Source organism: Chinchilla lanigera, unplaced genomic scaffold (genome assembly GCF_000276665.1).
Source record: "Chinchilla lanigera isolate Chin_1 unplaced genomic scaffold, ChiLan1.0 scaffold00016, whole genome shotgun sequence".
NCBI classification, from domain to species: Eukaryota; Metazoa; Chordata; class Mammalia; order Rodentia; family Chinchillidae; genus Chinchilla; species Chinchilla lanigera.
In genome coordinates this window covers 26,402,562-26,420,076 of record NW_004955417.1, presented here as the reverse complement: position 1 = coordinate 26,420,076, position 17,515 = coordinate 26,402,562, and the positions used below count along the sequence as shown (strand labels likewise).

The 17,515-nt window shown below is 46.1% G+C and overlaps 2 protein-coding genes across 4 annotated transcripts in view; one reads left to right on the top strand and one right to left on the bottom strand.

Annotated features, from left to right (window-relative positions):
* Positions 1-17,515, bottom strand: part of Grhl2 (grainyhead-like transcription factor 2) — a 131,961-nt gene that overhangs the window by 113,221 nt on the left and 1,225 nt on the right. The gene's annotated exons all lie outside the window — the stretch shown is intronic.
* Positions 13,736-17,159, top strand: LOC106148199. Its single transcript, XM_013512735.1, has 2 exons — positions 13,736-15,219; positions 16,755-17,159. The coding sequence occupies exons 1-2, from the start codon at positions 14,839-14,841 to the stop codon at positions 17,064-17,066; spliced, it is 693 nt and encodes a 230-aa protein (XP_013368189.1). The 5' UTR covers positions 13,736-14,838; the 3' UTR covers positions 17,067-17,159.

The following is a 17,515-nucleotide window of genomic DNA, read 5'->3' as shown; positions in this document are numbered from 1 at the left end:
CAAAACATAAAAGAAAGAATTTATGTCTGATTAGCCCTATATTGAAAATGTCAAAGAAAAAGCTCAATATGAAAAATCAGTAACAGCTGCACTGAACTGATTGTGTCCCCCAAATTCCTGTGTGGAAATCTGATCCCCATTGTATGGTGGCTAGGAGGTGGGGCGTTTGGTGGTGACCAGGTCTCCAGGGGAGACCACAGTGACATTGGCATCCTTGGGAGAGGAAGCCAACCAGCTCAGCAGGCCTTTGCCATGGCCAGACCCTGTGGGCACCTGGCTTCCAGGTTACCGCCTTCAGAGTGTGGGGAACAAACTTCTCATGCATACGGACCATCCTGTCCTGCGGTTCTTACAGCAGCCCAAACGGGCACAGATGACAGCCAGAAAACCAGAGAAAACCACGTCTAACACAGAATAATGAAGCCGTCCTTCTAGGAAACGTCCTCTCTGTCCAACTCTCCAACAGTGAACCTGAAATCCTCGCTACAGTAATAGGAGAGAACAATTCAAGAAATTTAAATACTAAGGCAGGCACGCTGGTGGTGCACATCTGTAACCCTGATACTCTGGGAGGCTGAGGCAGGGGGACTGAAACTTTAAGCTCAGACTGGGCAACTTGAAGACCTAGGGAGACCCTGTCTCAAAATTTAAAAACTGCCTGGGGATGTAGCTCAGTGTGGGGCCCTGGGTTCAATCCTGAGTACTACAGAAAATGAAAAACAAAAACCAAAGAGCAAGAGCTTCTCAAAGACCAGATTATACTTAATGCTGAAACTCTAAGGACATTAGATAGCTCCACTTTCAATCCTATCAATGTTAGGTGTTAACACTGTTCTAATGATAGATTCATAGAATTAGAAAAGAGAATAAAAATAAAAATTGAAAGAGGAGTGTAAAGAGAGTAAATTTGCAAGTGATACTTTGTGTTTAGAATACCCTAAAGAATCAAGGGAGCAACTGTTATAAATAAAGGAACACAGTAAAGTGATTGGATACAAAAGAACACTTAAAAATTATAACTGTTAATAAAGATAATTCAAGATCTCTGTGAAACAATATTTTAATGATACTGAGGCATGTGAAAGATTTAAGTAAGGGCTGGGGGTTTAGCTCGGTGGCTTAGCACCTGCCTGGCAAGTGGAAGGTCCTGAGTTCTCTTCCTGGTACCCAAAAACAACAACAACAACAACAGCAACAACAACAACAAAAAAAACACCAAAAAACAAACCCAAACATTTAAATAAATAAGCAAAACATTCTCTATTCTTACAGGATTACACAGTATTAATAAGATGACTATTCTATACTATAGTTATCCAGAAAATGTAGTGTAGTTCCTCTTTTTTTCCTCTCTCTCTCAAAAATGATTTCTTAAGAACAGAAGCTGATTCTAAGGTTTGTATGTGGCTGGGGATTTAGCTCAGTGGCACAGCGCCTGCCTGGCAAGCGCAAGGTCATGGGTTTCATTCCCGGTACTGGAAAAAAAAACCAAAAACCAAAAAACAACAACAACAAAATAAAGTTTGTATGAAAAAGGATACAAAATATACAGGAAGATTTTTAAAAGAAGAGTAGTGAGATCACATTTTCAGATATCAAAACATTTTACAAAGTGAAATTTATAGTGAATAGATCAATGGAACAGAATTGAGAGTTGGGAAATGGTTCCAAACTTGTGTAGGAATTTATTGTTTTTGATTCTTTTAAAAGAGAAAAAAAAAAACAATAAAAATGATACAGAATTTCAAACAAGATGATAGGAAATTAACCATGGTTATTATATGACATATTGTTATCTTTAAAGTAGTTGCTCAGATAGGAATTTAATATATGATTGTTATGGTTTGTGTTTAGATATCCCTGCAGAGCTGCATGCACTTTCAGATGGGGCTTGGTAGCTGAATCTAGAGTGTGTGGTTAATTCATGCTCCAGTGCTGGGATTACAAGTGTGAGTGCTGCACCCGCCCTAGGGCGGGCACATTGCATGCAGTAGAAGGAACAGAAACAGTCTTGGGCTCTTTTATTGCTTTTGTGCTTCTGCAGCCATGGAAGGTTGCTGCCCCTCTGCCATGAGCCACCCTGCTTTGGAGCCAGCAGATTGTGGACTGAAATCCCACAAATTGTGAGCTAAGTAGACCTTTCTTCTTTAACTTTAGGTGTCGGGTATTTTGTCTCAGCTGTGAGAACAATAATTAAGACAGTGTTAGAGGCTGGATTTCAAACAGGCAAGGAGAACATGTATTACTCAATACACGATATTCGCACCATAGGGTGGCCATCTAGAAAAAAATGAAAATATCTATTCAGTTCTCCAGGTAAATTCCAGAGGAATCCAAGCTTTCAGTGGGAATGGGCCAGCATAAGAGGGAGAGGGTGATGGTGTGAGTTGGGGGCTGGGTGTAGCTCATGGCAGAGCACTTGCCTAGGGCACCCAAGGGCTTGGGTTCAGTCTTCAGCCATCCCAATTTCTCAGAAAAGTTTGTGTGAGAGGAGGGGTTGTTTCTTTGTAATTTTAGAGCTCAAAAGGGCTTCCTCAGTAAGACAGAAAACTTAGAAGCCATTAACAAAACAGAATAAGACAGATGACTTTGGCGACCTAAAAATTCAAAACCTCTGCAAAGCGTGAAACTACAGCACAGCTAACCACAAACTACAGTGAACACGTCTCCTCTCTTAATACAGAAAAAGCTGCTGAAGTCCAGCAAGGAAAGTACAACAGTAAATGGGAAAATAGGCAGGGAATATTAACGACACTTCACAAGAGAGTGAATGCAAATGGCTTTTAAATATGTGAAGATAACTAAAGAAATGTAAGTTAAGAGAACAGCAAGACACTTTTTCAAGTTGACAAAAATTTACAAGGATGGATAGGGATCTCTTAGTGTGAATGCTGCATGCACAAGCAGGCATTTTCGTACATCACTGATTGGGCTGTAAATCAAAGCACCAGTTTTGGAGAACAATCTATCAAAAGTTACAGTGTGCATAGCCTTGGCATCAGAATTCCATTTCTACAAATTTATCCTGTAGCAGTTCTTCTCTGCCTACTGTGGACTAATACTGTGCACCATAAAACAGGAGACTCTATTATTGACATGGAATAATTGAATTCATAGACAGTGTTTTATAAAAACACACAATGCAAGGTAAAAATTTTAAAACTTTCAAACACACAGATCTTGATGTGTGGCATAATGCCTAGAAAAATATGGGAGACTGTTCAACAAATCATTAAAATTCTGTCGAAAGCTATAGGAGCCAATTATTATAAGGGGGTAGATATATTTTATCTCCTTATTTTATTTTATTTTATTTTTTTTTGGTTTTTCTCCGGTACCGGGAACCGAACTCACGACCTTGCGCTTGCCAGGCAGGCGCTTTGCCGCTGAGCTAAATCCCCAGCCCCATATTTTATCTCCTTAAAATTCATACTGTGTAATGAAACATATATCTCTTAATATTTGTAAAAGCCCAGTGAAGCCCACTAATAAAATTCATTCCAGGAAAGATTCAAAAACCTTGATTTCTATGCCTGAGAATTTTTGTAAAGGTGTGATTTCGTAATAGTAAAAGCTATGGTAACAACCTCCATGTAACTAAATGTAAGTCAATGACAGAGAATCCTTAGCATATTTAAAGGAAAAATGCATAAAGTCACGGACAAATACCGAGTTAGTTTACAAAAATATGCACTGTGACCAATTACACAGTATTTTTATAGGCTTCCTGGCGGGAAGTCATGAGTCGCAGACTGCAAAGGATAGCCTTCTAATCATGCAATCTTCAAATTTCAGGTTCAAGAACATTTTAAAAGTAGGACAAAGTGTAGCATGAAATCCTAGATAATCTAAGAATGTATTTAAAACAATAAGCTCAACAAAATGTTTTTTCTTTTAATCAGTAGCCAAACTAATTAAGCTGAAATTTCCACTTCACACCTTTTCTCCTGGATCAGCGAAGGGGGAGGGGTACAAATCAGAAAAGTTAACCTTAGCAGGGAGACTGAAAAAAAAAAAAACAACATGTTTAATAATTCACTAAATAAAGATTCCTGATTACTGCAGGTGACTCTAGTGCCCCCAACACGTAAGACAAATTCCTAACTGTCCGAGGTCAGTGGTGGTGAACCTGTGGTGTGCAGAGAGCCCTCTCTGAGATGACCTTACAAGTTGTTTTTTCTGAAACCTCAGTATTCAGGCTTAATTGCATCACTTTGCGATAAATAAGTGGGTTTGGGGTTGCAGTTTGGGCACTCAGTCTCTTGATGGTCCACCACAACTGTCCTAGACATCTTGACTTTTTTTTTTTTGGTACCGGGAATCGAACTTGGGACCTTGCACTTGCCAGGCAGGCATTTGTGCCGCTGAGCTATATCCCCAGCTCTGTCCTAGACATCTTAATGCTGCCTCTCCATCCAGAACAGCACACTGCTTCTCTAAGTTGCGACTTGCTGCAGCTGTTATGTCATGATTTGTGTCTAGATGTACCCCCAAAGCCTCACGCAATCATGGGGCAGGCATCTAGAGTTTTTGATTGATTCATGGTCCAATGCTAGGATTGTGGATGTGAGAGCTGCACCTGCCCTGGAGCGGGTAGCCTGCATACAATGTAAGGGAGGGAAAGAGGCTTGATCCCCCTGCCGCTCCTCCTCTCTTTTTGTTCTTGCTGCTTTTGCTGTTTTGCACAGCAATGAACTGTTGCCCTGTGCCCTGTGCCACTCTGCCTTGGAGCCAGCTGAGAATGGACTGAAACTTCCACAAACTGGGAGCTAAATAAACCTTTTCTTCCTTAATTCTGGGCATTTTATCTCAGCAAGGAGAGAAAGGTAACCAAGACATATTACCTTTCACTCCACAAGCAACGTGCAGGTAACAGAGAATACAGACATACTTTAACCTATAGCTCTAAAAGAGTTTTTAAAATATAAAGCTTAAATACAGGGCCCTGGAGATTGGTCTCTGGAAAGCAAGTTCATTTTAAATAATCCTACTATTTAGATAAATAACTGAAACATTTCTTAACCACTAATAATAGGCATAAAAGACCAACACATAACAAGTAAATTAGAATGGATGTAAACCTGACCAAACCTGAGAAAGGAGAAACAATCTTTTCAAATCAAAGTAAAGCAGAAACTTTGCAGACTCTCTCTTTCCTCCTTCTGCACCTGTCTCCGCTCTTCCCACTCATAATTACTGTACCTGCAGAACAGAAGGTGCATGTGGAATTGTAGTGTTTTCTAAGTTAGCTTGTCCCTAATTGCATCCTTAAGCCTTAAACGAGTAGCCTCCTTTGCTGTCGAGGTGCCAGTGCCTTGCAGGTGCCGGCTCTAGGTCTGCACTCTGCTGTTTCCCGGAGCTGGACCTGCCCTGTGTTAGTGGGAACTGGGCTACACAGGGAGCAGGCCTTAGCTGCTGCTGGGATGGGTATGCCCTGAGCTCATTCGTGGTTGATCTGCTTGGAGGTGTGGATCCCCATCCCTTGACCAAGCTCCCAGAACTTCAGGTCTTTGACTGGGGAACCTGCAGTGCTGAGCTGGGCATTGCTTTCACTGGCAAAGATCCAGGCTGAGAATCAGGACCTGCCTTGAGAAAAGAGCTTACTGCTTAACACTGTTAATAAGCTCTTACAGACTGCAGCCCTCCTACAACTTCACTGTACCAAACCCAAGGACTTTCAAGACACTGAAAGACAGCTAAGTGCAGTGGCACTGTGATCCCAGGACTTGGGAGGCTGAGGCAGGAGGATTGCTGTGAGTTCAAGCCTGGCCTGGGATAAATAATGTGTTTAAGATTAGGCTGAACTACATGGCAAGAGTGTGTCTCAAAAAAAAGTGCATAAAGCTTTGAATAAGATTGAAAATACAATTTGAGGATGAGGTCAGAGAGAGGGGCTGCTTACCATGGGCAGGGTCATGGTGGGATCCCTAGCACCAAAAAAACAAAGACGGAATGAAGGAAAGAAGGAAGGAAGGAAGGAAGGAAGAAAGGAAGGAAGGAAAGAAGGAAGGAGGGAAAGAAGGAAGGAAGGAAGGAAGGAAGGAAGAAAGGAAAGAGAAGGGAGAGGAAGGGAGGGGAGGGGAGGGGAGAGAAGGGGAGGGAGGGAAACATACCTTGAATAAATGAAAAAATTCATTTCAAAACAGTTTACAAACTGGTGAAGACTGAACAGAGGACAGAACTGGTTTCTGGAGAAGGGGTATGGAGACCCCCCCCATCAAACACAGTGTGGCAGGGGGTGTCTGTGAGGTGGGGGAAATGCAAACCAAATGGTTTTGAAAAGTGCAGTTTTTGGAACATAGTCCAGAAGTGCATAAAGACTTAGTTACAAGCGTAATCACTTAAGTATTGACTTCAATAAAACACAGCAATCTACATGTACAACAGAAAAATGATGAAATGAATCTGAATGTTTATCTTGTGTAAAACTACAGGCCTATTAAAAATACTTATCGGTATAGAACAACCTGTAGTCAATATCAACTTAATAATCAGTTACTACTCAGGATGTAAATCCCCACCTCATCTCTGCATCGTATATTTGTAGGTGCAAGCATAGCAAAAGGAGTGAAAATATGGATTTTAAAATATAGGGTTAACATCTCTGATCGAAGATAGCTATTTTTAGATTAAGTATGAATCAGCTTCCTCTGACAAGGTCTTTTAAATAATCTAAAAAAAAGAACAAAAGAAAAGCAAAGTTTTAATGAGTTCAGTCTATGAGCTCGATCTTAAACGTTCAGTATTTGAAGGCAATGAAAGTATTCAGACGTAGAAGAATATACCTGACACACAACACGCAAACCTGGGAACCCTTTTTAAATCATGAATTCAACTTTGAGGAAGTGGTAGCCAGCATTTTAATGAAAGGGTTGATAGTGTTAGGTGTACAAAGAACTCTTACAAGTCAGGGGCACAAGTATCAGCACCCTAGTTGTTTTTATGAGTGATGAGGAGGACAAGCCACCGCCAACGCATATGGAACATCTGTGCAGGTGTTGGAAGGTGCTCTGGGCAGACACCAGCAGAAAGCCGAGCCAGATGGCAGCCCCAAGGTCACCTGAGCCATGTGACCTCCAGAATGCAGCACTGCCACGTGGAAGGCCAGGATCAGAGCCACATCTTCCCTGAAGCCAGACTTGCTGGTGCACAACTATAACCTCAGCACTCTGGGAGGCTGACGCAGGAGGACTGCAAATCCAAGTCCAGCCTGGGCAATTTAGAGAGACTCACTGAAACCCTGCTTCAGATAAAAAATAAGAAAGGTTGGGGATGTACCTCAGTGCAAAGGTCCTGGGTTCAATCCCCAGTACAGCCAAAATAAAAAAAATTAAAATTTTCATTCAAAAGAAAACACAGCCAGGAGTGGTAACACACACCTGTAATCCCAGCACTCCAGAGGCTGAGGCAGGAGGATTGTTGTGAGTTCAAGATCAGCTTGGACTACATAGCAATAAACCCTGTTTCAAAAATCAAACACCCACAAAAAACAAAGGAAACATAAATCACTACAAATCTGAGGAAATGTTTAATTTTATCAATTATTAAACTACAAAGTAAAGCAAAATTCATTATTTATTTGCTGTTCAAATAGACCCCCCAAATATAATTCTCATTTACTGGTGAGACTGTATGAGAAAGACACCCTCAGGCATTGTCAGGAGAACAAACAATTACATCTTTCTAGAGAGCATTTTCAAATCGTGGACCAAGGATTTAAAAATATCCGTGTTGTTCATTTTCATCCTCCCGGAAATCTATTCTAAAGTAGTAACCAAAGACACAAAGACTTATGAATAAACATGACCTATTATACGAAAACAATTTAAATATTAAAAACAGGAGCCTGTAGACTTCATCTTCAAATGCTACACTGAAGACTATTTCAGACTGTCAAAATGCCAGTAATGGAACTTTGAGTGGAGAAATGCACAGTGATGTAAATAAGGTCAGTCTTCATCTATAAGCGAGTTCATAGACTATACTATCTTTCACCTACAGGAACTGTAAGAACTCTAAGAAAACACACAAAGCATCCAAGAATTATGAGTGATTCTTCTTCTCTGCACTTTTCTCTGTTTTCCAGTTTTTCCTCATGAACACTCATTATTTTCACAATTAGAAAAAAGGCTTCCCAGGAAATGCTTCTTAAAAAAAGAACACACAGGCTAATGCACAGCTGTACCCTAGAAGAGCCGCATTTGCAGTCATCCAGGGTGACAATGTCAGGAGGACCTAGAGTCGGAGGGGTAGGGGCAAGGAGCCGAGCAGCGGCAAGGGGCAAAAGGGGACGAAGGAGTGCGGCGTCCGGGGTGACCTCCCCACCTAGCAGTGTGATTGTTATGCCTTATAAAAAGACGAATTAAAAAAACAGGGACTTACTAAGTTACCCATCCAGTACACGGTGGAAAGCCAAGCCCAGAATCACAAGAGCGTTTCCAACTTCTTCCGTGCTCCAGGGACATCGGCTAGAGGGCCAACACCACCACTGCCGCCACCACTGCCGGTGAAAGCCATGTGCGGCCGCAGTGGCCGGAAGCGTCCTGGGGTCCGAGTGCTAAGCTGGGTCCCTGCTCAGGCAGGATCAGGAGGTAGGGGAGGCGAGGGGTGACCCCAGTTGTCTCACAGTGGTGCAGGACTTGTGTCCTGAGACGGCTGGGCAAGCTCGCTCAGCAAGCTTGTGTTTTTGTGGGACTGAAAATACCACACAGCACATCTCACAGGGCTCCAAAAAGCTAAGATGGACAGTAGGGTAAAAAGAGAAAGACTGCCGAAGAACGGGCACTATTATTCAGAGACTCAACCTCCACAGAACATAAGAGGTCTTCAAAAATACAAGGTACAATGTTTGAGACTGACGGATTTCTGCATGGAGTATTCAAGAGAAAGGTGGGAATGGGAGAAGGAGGTGATCACAAACCTCACTTTTGAATACACAGCTTAAAAAGTACAACTACTAGGTTCTGGGATTTTTTTTTTGTCTTTTTTTTGGAGACAATGTCTTGATATGCAGTTCAGGTTGGACTTGCGCTCACTTTGTAGCCCAGGCTGGCCTCGAACTCCCAATGATCCTCCTGCCTTGGCCTCCCGAGTGCTGGGACTACAGGCATGCGCCACCATGCCCGGCATAACTACTAGTTTTTGTTTTGCAAGCTCTGTTGATTTCTACAGCTAGAGATGGCTTTAGTTGTGTTCTCATCTTATAGAAGTTTACTTCCTGTTTTTTGCAGTAATATGGTTGAAAACAGAGCTTTGCGCATGCTAAGCAAGCGCTCTACCACTGAGCAACATCGCCAGCCCTCTTTACTTGGGACAAGATCTTGCTTAGTTGCCTGTGAACCTGTGATCCTCCTGTCTCAGCCTCCTAGTAGCTGGGACTCTTAAGTGTGCAGCACCATATCCAGCCCCTTCTACTTGTTTTAAGCCTCAGTGATTCTGCACAGCCGGTTTCTCCAGTGAGTTCACATCGCGTACTTTTTGTTCCCTGTGGTGGGGGCCCTTTGGATGGGCTGATAAGCAAGTCCTTGTGCGACAGTGCTTCCTGATAGCTGCCCACAGCGACTGCAGGGCTTCGGGCTCAGCTGGCATGGTCTATGCGCCAGCTTGAAGGGGCAGTTAGATGAGTCACAGGCTCAGCCCTCTGGGCAGAAGTAAGTCTGTTATGGAAAAATTAGTTATTAAGAAAATCGTAGAAATGCAGACTTGCCTCCCTGCTTTTCATTTGGAAAGGAAGTTACGACCCAGCTTCTTGTTCTTCAAAAGGGCTGAGTGCAGTCGAAGCCAAGCCCAAGGTCCCCAAGAGCATCCCGATGGAGGCAGTGGGTCACCAAGCACACGTGGGCAGAGGAGAGAGGCATCCGGGCGGGGTCCCTGCTGCCAGGGCCGAGCAAGCAGGCCGCCTCTGTGCATGATTTAGGGTGCATGTGTGTTCATTCTCAGTGTCTCCGTGGCACAGTGACTGTGCTTACAGATACGCTCTAAAATTCCTCCTTGATGACAAAGGCACCTCGAACTGACTTCACCACACAGTACTGCACGAAGGTGCATAGGGAAGACCCAAAAGTGTCTACCCCTCGAGGAGTCTGCTTGGAACCTCTGAGTGAGTGTGTGCGTGTGTGTGTGCGCACGCTTCCTTTGCTATGCTATGAACTGCTGCAGAGCACGAACGCTTTCTCACAGCACTGAGTGCTTTTTCCATGATGTGATTTAGATGCCGGCCTTGCGTCCTTGTCTCACTGAGCTCTGACTTCTGACCCACCCTCTGCACCCACGTTTCAGGGTTTTCTGATTTTGCACTTCCCAAGTGAAGGCTGCACTTGTCCCTATTTCATTAGGATAAATCCCTAAAATTGGAATTTGGGGGTTAAGGACTAGACCCACTTCCGAGCTTGCCAGCCTCCCTTCCAGAAGTTCAGTCATTTATAAACTTGCACTATTGCTATTTTCCCCAAACCTAGTTCAGCTGATCTGGATCAATCTGACAGGGGAATTTGGAGAATTCCAAATATATTACATTTGGGGGACTATATTCCATTGGGGAAATATATTACATTATACAATCTGTCTTCCTTGGATTTTTACAAGCCTAAGTATGATTGCGGGTGTTTATCAGCTACTTGTAGAACATTTGTTTGTTTGTTTGTTTTTTGTTTGTTTTTTGTGGTTTTTCTCCGGTACCGGGAACCGAACTCACGACCTTGCGCTTGCTAGGCAGGCGCTTTTGCCGCTGAGCTAAATCCCCAGACCCATTGTAGAACATTTGTGAATGACCTCCCTGGCTCTGTGACCACACTGCAATTGTGGCGTTTGTCTTTTAATAAAATATGAAAGATACGCTTAGTTTTTAAAGAAAAAACATACACAAAGACTCCAAAACATCTAAAAAGGTAATTAAAAGTCTGCTGTGCAGAGGGTACATAGAATTTGAACTATTCATAATTCCTTCAACACCAGAACTTTCGTGGGCGGGCGCCCCGAGAAAACTAAGGGCTACCGCTCCAGCTCTACAGCAGGCAGCAAGTTTCACTCCGGACCTGAATGAGTGACAGCTGGCGCCACAAAATGGAATAATGTATCAGCTGGTGTTGACCTGAAGCCCGGCTGCTGTCCTTCCTTGTATATCACTGAATACTTTTCTGAGTACTTTTCTCCCTCCCCGGACTGCGGGGGCAACACTCTGAGAGTGAAGGGTCCCGGTCGCGCGCTGTTAAAAGGGAGGAGGGCAAGGAGAGGGCGGAGCAAGGGCGCGAAGGAGGAGGCAGAAGGGGAGAACTAGCAGGAAAGCAAAAAGGGAGAGCGGGAAAGGAAGGAGCAGGAGGGGTTAAAAGAGGAGGCGCAAGCTGGAGGAGGAGCAGCGGGGAAGAGGACGAGGAAAGTAAGAAGGGGGAGGCGCGGCGGGGCGGGCGGGAGGAGGACCTCGGGGAGGTGACCGTCCTCGGGCATCGCTCCCGGCAGCTCCCTTTCCAGATGCAGAACGCGAAGGGCGCAGCCTGTGAGCTCAGCTGCAGTGCCTCCCGGGCAGCACCGCAGAGAAGCAAGAGCTACTTTGTCCCTGCTTCTTGGAAAAGTCAGGCCCCGAGGGCCGGCCCGGGAGCGGAGCGCACGCCGGCCCCGGCCGCTGCCCGCCTGCAGCCGCCGCGCAGAGACCGGAGAGCGCGCCTCTCCGACCCGAACGTCCGATTTTCCAAACCGTGCAACACGGAACGACCCGGGCAGGACGCTTTTCTTTTGAAACTTTCAGCTCCAAATCCTAAACCTGGCGACCAGCCCGGCTGCAGTGACCTCCAGGTTTGTCCTAGCGGGAGGATTCGGGCTGTGAGTTCAAAGCAAAGCCAGTTCCCCCAGGAGTCAGCCACGAGTCACCCCGGCCAGACCCCGGCTCCGCAGCCCAGACGACGCGCCCCGCCGCAGGAAAGCTCGGCAGCTGCGGGAGGCCTAGGCGCTCTCTTCCCGCGCGCTCGGTCTCCGTCTCCCTCCCCACCTCGCTTCGCCCTGGCCCCTCCGAGGAAAGCCTGTGGCGGGGCTGGGGTGTAGCTCAGTGCCACGGAGCTTGCGTCCACAGCACCACAAAAGCAAACAAAAACCAAAACAAAAAACTAGTGCAAATTCACGGTGTTTAAAAACGCAGAGCCTGCGGCCCCTCAGAGGTCGGCTGAATTTGTACTTTCGGGTAGGGATGAAACGCAAGTGTCTATCCCAACAGAGGCAGCCAGCAAATCCTGCTTTCCCTTTCTGCGGGGAGGGCAGCGACGTTCAGACTTGTAAAAGACGCATTTCCTTGGGAGGGAGTGAAATCAGATCACTTTCAACGTGCACCCCACAAAGCTCTGGGCCGGGGTCATTACAAAGTAAAATAAGGCTCTTCCCCCCACCCCAGGCAGCAATCGCCTCCCCCTGAACGCCCATTCAAATGCACCCGCGATCTTCACCACCGGGGCTTCTAGGCTGAGAAGGAATCCCCTGAAACCTACTGGCTTTTCTGGCATTTTCCATGATACTCTTAAAATGTGTGTGTAGTTGGTACTGGCTGAGGCAATTCAGATGGTACTGTGTGTACAGTATTACTATTCCTCACCAAACACAGCAAGCGAAGGTACTTCCAAATATCATCGCAGTAGGCTGGGGCGGTGGGGGGTACAGTAAAAATCCCCTGAGAAAATCTTCCTTGCTTCCATCCTGCCCAGCCCAGGACAGTCCAGCTCTGCTTACCATTTGCTGTTTAGCAGCTTAGCAGGGCTGGGGGCCTTAGAGCGTTTGTCTAGAGTGTTGGAGGCCCTGGGTTGGATACCCAGCACCAGAACAAGGAGCAGTCACAGCACAAAATGTACTCGGGGCTGGGCATGTGGTGTGGTTGTAGCGTGCACAAGGGCAAGGCCCTGGGTTCAATGCCCGGTACTCAAAACAAAGCAGAACGGGACAAATGTACTTTTCTGCGAAGGGAAAAATAAATGGGACCAATCCAAGGAGCTGGGCCTCCTCAAGGCATGGAGTCCTGCAGGCTAGGGGGACAGAGGGTCGGTGGGACTCTTGGAAGCCTAAATGCAAAGGCCAGTGAAGCCGAGACACTCAGGCAGGCGCTGTCACTAAGCAACCCACCAGTCCTGGGGCCAAAGCAGAAATTCCTCCACAGCCTGTTGCTGCTCGCTGGGGAATTTTTCCTGCACCGTTGTGCCAAGCCAACCACTCCCTGGATTCTGCGGAGGCCCGGTGTGTGCCACTGAGTCCCTGGACTCCCCAGGTGACTGCCAGGAATGTCGAACGAGGACCCCAAAGGGCCTTCCTTATTCTAAAATGCCTACATTTCTCCGGGGTGGAATTAGGGTGATGTCATCCACTGCCACCAGCTCACCTGTAGGCCGGGTAGCAAGGACAGATTGCTAGGGCTGCACACACTGAGAGAATGTGGCAAAGTGCAGGACCTCAACACCCACCTCCACCTCTATCTGTAGCGCCATTTCTATTTAGCTCTCAACACTTACCTTGTAACAGGGGAGCAAAAGTGCCAGAAAAGTGACATGAAAAAGACAGGGAAAAGGTAAAGAAGGAGGGAGGAAGGGAAAGCCTGCTGGTTCAGCGCAGAGGAAGGAAGGGAAGGGAAAAATGCTACTGAACCCAAGGGTTCGTTTTTTAACCTGGAATCTGTACCTAGTTAGACCAAAGTCGTAAAGAACTGAAGCAGTTGCCTCAATTATCTAAGCATTTTTAAAAGTAAATTGGACAACTTAACGTACAAAAGTTCTTATCGAACTGTAGCTGTTTTGTGTGCTTGTTTGTTTTCGTAGTGCTGAAGACCGAAGCCAGGGCCTTGCACACTAACCAAGGGCTCTGTCACTGGGCTACGTCTCCAGTCCTTTTTATTTTTTAGTTTGAGTCAGTGTCTTCCTAAGTCGCCCAGGTTGGCTTTGAACTTGTAACCCTCTAGCCTGAGAATCCCAAGTAGCTGGGATTATGGGTGTGTACCACCGCACCCAACTACCTACAGATTTCTAAATTCTTTTTTTATTTTGCAGAGTCTAGCGGACTGTCATCTTATCAAATCATTTCACCAGGGGCCAAGAGCACACTAGAGCTCTTTACTTTTGAGTACATGCAGCAAACAGAATCTAACATGGAAGGACAGGCCTCAGAAAAATGAACCCTGCTAATTCTAGGTTACAGTGTCCAATCTGAGAGGGACAAGTTGGCTTCTAACCCCAACCCAGCTCCCAGGCAAGCTGAGTCCAGCCGGAAACACAAGCTTGGATGCCATCACATTAGATCCGGTCTTTAGCAGCTCAGGAAACATGAAACAGGTCAAAAGGATCCCCTGTTTTGGAAGGGGCCGTTCAGCAAAACATGAATGTAGACAGCATACAGAGAAGGCCAAAGATCGCATCAATGTTACAGTTATCTCAGAAGGTGCTCACCTAGTGGGAGCATAAGATAAAAGAAGAACCTACAGGTTTCATTTCATTTATACACCGGCTGTGTACCAGAAAGTCACACAGAAATGGCATCTATTATGTAAAGTACTATCAAATACTTTTGCAGTTGACCCAATCTTTAGGCATGGCTGGGAGGAAGCTTAAACGCAGACTCCCCGAGCTCTTTCCCAGAGAATCTGACCCAACCCCTCTGGGCTGGGGCCAAGGGGTCTTGTGTAGATTATCAATTCCTTCGGGTGATATTTTTAGAATCAGCCGAGTTTAGAAAGCAGTGATTTATGGGATTCCTTCAAAGTCCTAATACTGCATGTAGTTATCTTCACCTGTCTTTGTTAGTCCAGCTTTTCACGGTATTGTCCAGCCTCTTAGTTTTACGGAGGTTACGTCTCTCTGTTTACTCGTTGACTTCACGCCGATGAGAAACATGCTCTGTCATGTCTCCCAGGCGTGCTCGATGAGTGCATGTTGTCTGAGGGATGCAGTTTCGGAAGTTGAGCAAGAGCAAGAGAAAAGCAAGAGGGGTGAGCTTCGTTCTGCAGAAAGTGAGGATCTGAGACAGCTGCTGGAGGGTGCTAGGGAAGTGGGGGTCACAGCACACCCCGACTGTAGTTTGTCCATCTTCATCCTAACGCTCTGGGCTCTTTCAGTGCATAGGCATTTATCTGCCTTTGAAACAGGAAGCAGGGAAGATCTCATCCGCTGTAGGGAACACACCACCAGACCCAGCTCATTATTCAGCTGGCAGCGCCGGAGCAGGAGACAGGACCACTCGTACTGCTGGCTCTGCCCTTCCTCGGTGAGTACAGTATTACCACCTCTTGGCTCCAAGGCCATTTATAAGCACACTTTTTTTTGTTTTTGAGTATGAAGATGTCTGAATGAATAAATAAAGAACCGATTGCACTGATTTGCTTGATCATGTCATCATCAGCTACCTCTGATCCACCCACACTGGCCTCCTTCCTGGTGCTAGAACATGGGAAGCAGGCTCACCCCAGTGCCTTTGCACTGCATTTCCACTCACACCCTGGCTGTCTTCAGGGCTCCCTCTCTGACTTTCTTCAGGTCCACATTCATGGGTCATCTCTTCAGAGACTGTCCTGGGCCACTGTATACAGAAGAGCTCCCCATTAACCCTCGAGCACTTCAGGGTTCATTAGATATTTACTCTCTGCTGGATTCACTGGCTGTTCCCCATCGCATACACTAGAATGTGAGCGTCCTGAGGGTGCTGCCTGTGTCCCATTCGACAGAAAATCTCAGCACCAGCACCAGGGCCTGCCCAGTGGACAGTGGCGGCCAACACATTTGTGAGAGAATTTGTGTGAGCTGCGGGAAGAGATGATGACTTCTTGATGTCTGTGATCTTGGATAGTCTCTATAGCATAACGGAAGTGAACACACACATTTACAAAAGGAAATGGTAGAAAGTTTAATTAGATGGATACAGTCATCCAGGGGCCTGATTGGTTAGAACTTGAAGACCTTTCTGAATAACAGTAGAACTCCTTCAACGAAAGCACACAAAATAACTAAAAGCAACTGTCCTAGGCAAAAAAGTAGGGTGGGTAGGGAGAAGTGGACATTTATCATGATCTGTAGTGTAGTTTTTAAAATTTTTTGCAACTGCTGAGGGGATTTTTTGTAACTTTAGATGATTAGCATATTATCTTAGTCTTACTTTCGTCTCACCTTAAAAATCCTTAAAAATCCTTGTTTTATGCCTATCTGAGTATGTTGTAAGCAGCAGGGAGTTAGAAACTATATTTATGCGGTGAAAAAGACCTCTATCAAACATTATATATGCAGGGTTCCACTGAATATACTTTATACATTTTGGCAGTAAAATAGAAGTTTCTTATGTATCACACTGCCTTGCCTATACACATCCTTGCTGACAGAGATCACAAATCTTCATTAAATTTAAGATGGGGGAGTAGAGCATTTTAAGATATGTACAAAGACAAAATGTCCTAAAAGCTTTGCTTTAATGAGTGATAGCATCAGCGGGGTAGAACATTTCAGTCTGAGAAGTCCACACCAATAAAAAAGATAAAGAAGTCCACACTCGCTGGCTGGAAATACCTTCCTATGCTGTGATTCCCTACCTCACGGAGACTGGGGGAAGCTGCAGTGTGTGCTTTAAAATTCCCTTCAGAACCCAGGAGAGGCCTCCTGGGAGGATTCACCAGGAAGCTGCCCAGGCCTGAGCAGCGTGCTAAGCCCTTCCTGGAGTGCCCACCCCTGCAACCTGCCCCACGATTGGCGCCGGCCGCCCCACCCCCGCCCCACTCCTCTAAGGTTCTCCGTTCCCCTGCGATTCTTCCCCAGCGATCTCAGGACCTTTCCGCCCACACCCGTCTCGTCCCGCCAGGCCTTCATTTAAGAAAACTAAGCTACAGTTCGCAAGGGATCGAAAAGTCGTGTAGCGCTTCAAACACGCCTCAACAGCGCAAGCAGAGAGCAGAAGAAGTCCAATCCTGGACCTCGTTATTACTTTGTGCAGGATACAAAAGGCCCGGAAACCACGAGCGGATAAGGGCCACTCTCATGAAACGCGGAGCCATTACCATAAAAGCTAGGCGGCGCGGGGTGGCGCAGCCAGATTGTTACCGCTCGGCAGTTACTCTCAGTCGGAAATAAACTGTCCTTATTGGTGCCAGCTATAACTTGGTTAAAATGAAAACCGATCCACTTTCATAAAGAATTCGAGTCGCGTTGTAGCGCAAACCGAAACAAACTCAGTGTTCGTTGTGTGATTAATGGAAGTACATTTGCGGCCACTTTGGACGCGAAGACCAAACAAACCAGAACAAAACCCAGAAGCTTGCGGTCGCGTGGCTTTGGCTACGGAATTTTTTAACTTGGTGCGGCCTTGGGCCCCGCGTGCCCGCCTCGTCTCTCGGGGCTGGACGAAGCTGCGTGCCCGTGGGCTGGGAGCAGGCAGCGGAGTCTCCATCCACGGGGGACCCGCGAGCCTGGGTGTGACGGCCCGAGTCTCGGGGTGGTCTCCCGGCCGGCTCCGGCGCCCGGCGCGCACCTCGGGCCTCCCTCCCGCGCCGCCTTCCTCGCTTCCCCAGCTGGGTCCCCTC

Coding starts and splice junctions, on each gene's coding strand:
- LOC106148199 (XM_013512735.1), top strand. CDS start 14,839: ATGAGAAACATGCTCTGTCATGTCTCCCAGGCGTGCTCGATGAGTGCA. Junction 15,220..16,754: donor GCTGGCTCTGCCCTTCCTCG/GTGAGTACAGTA, acceptor ATTCTTCCCCAG/CGATCTCAGGACCTTTCCGC.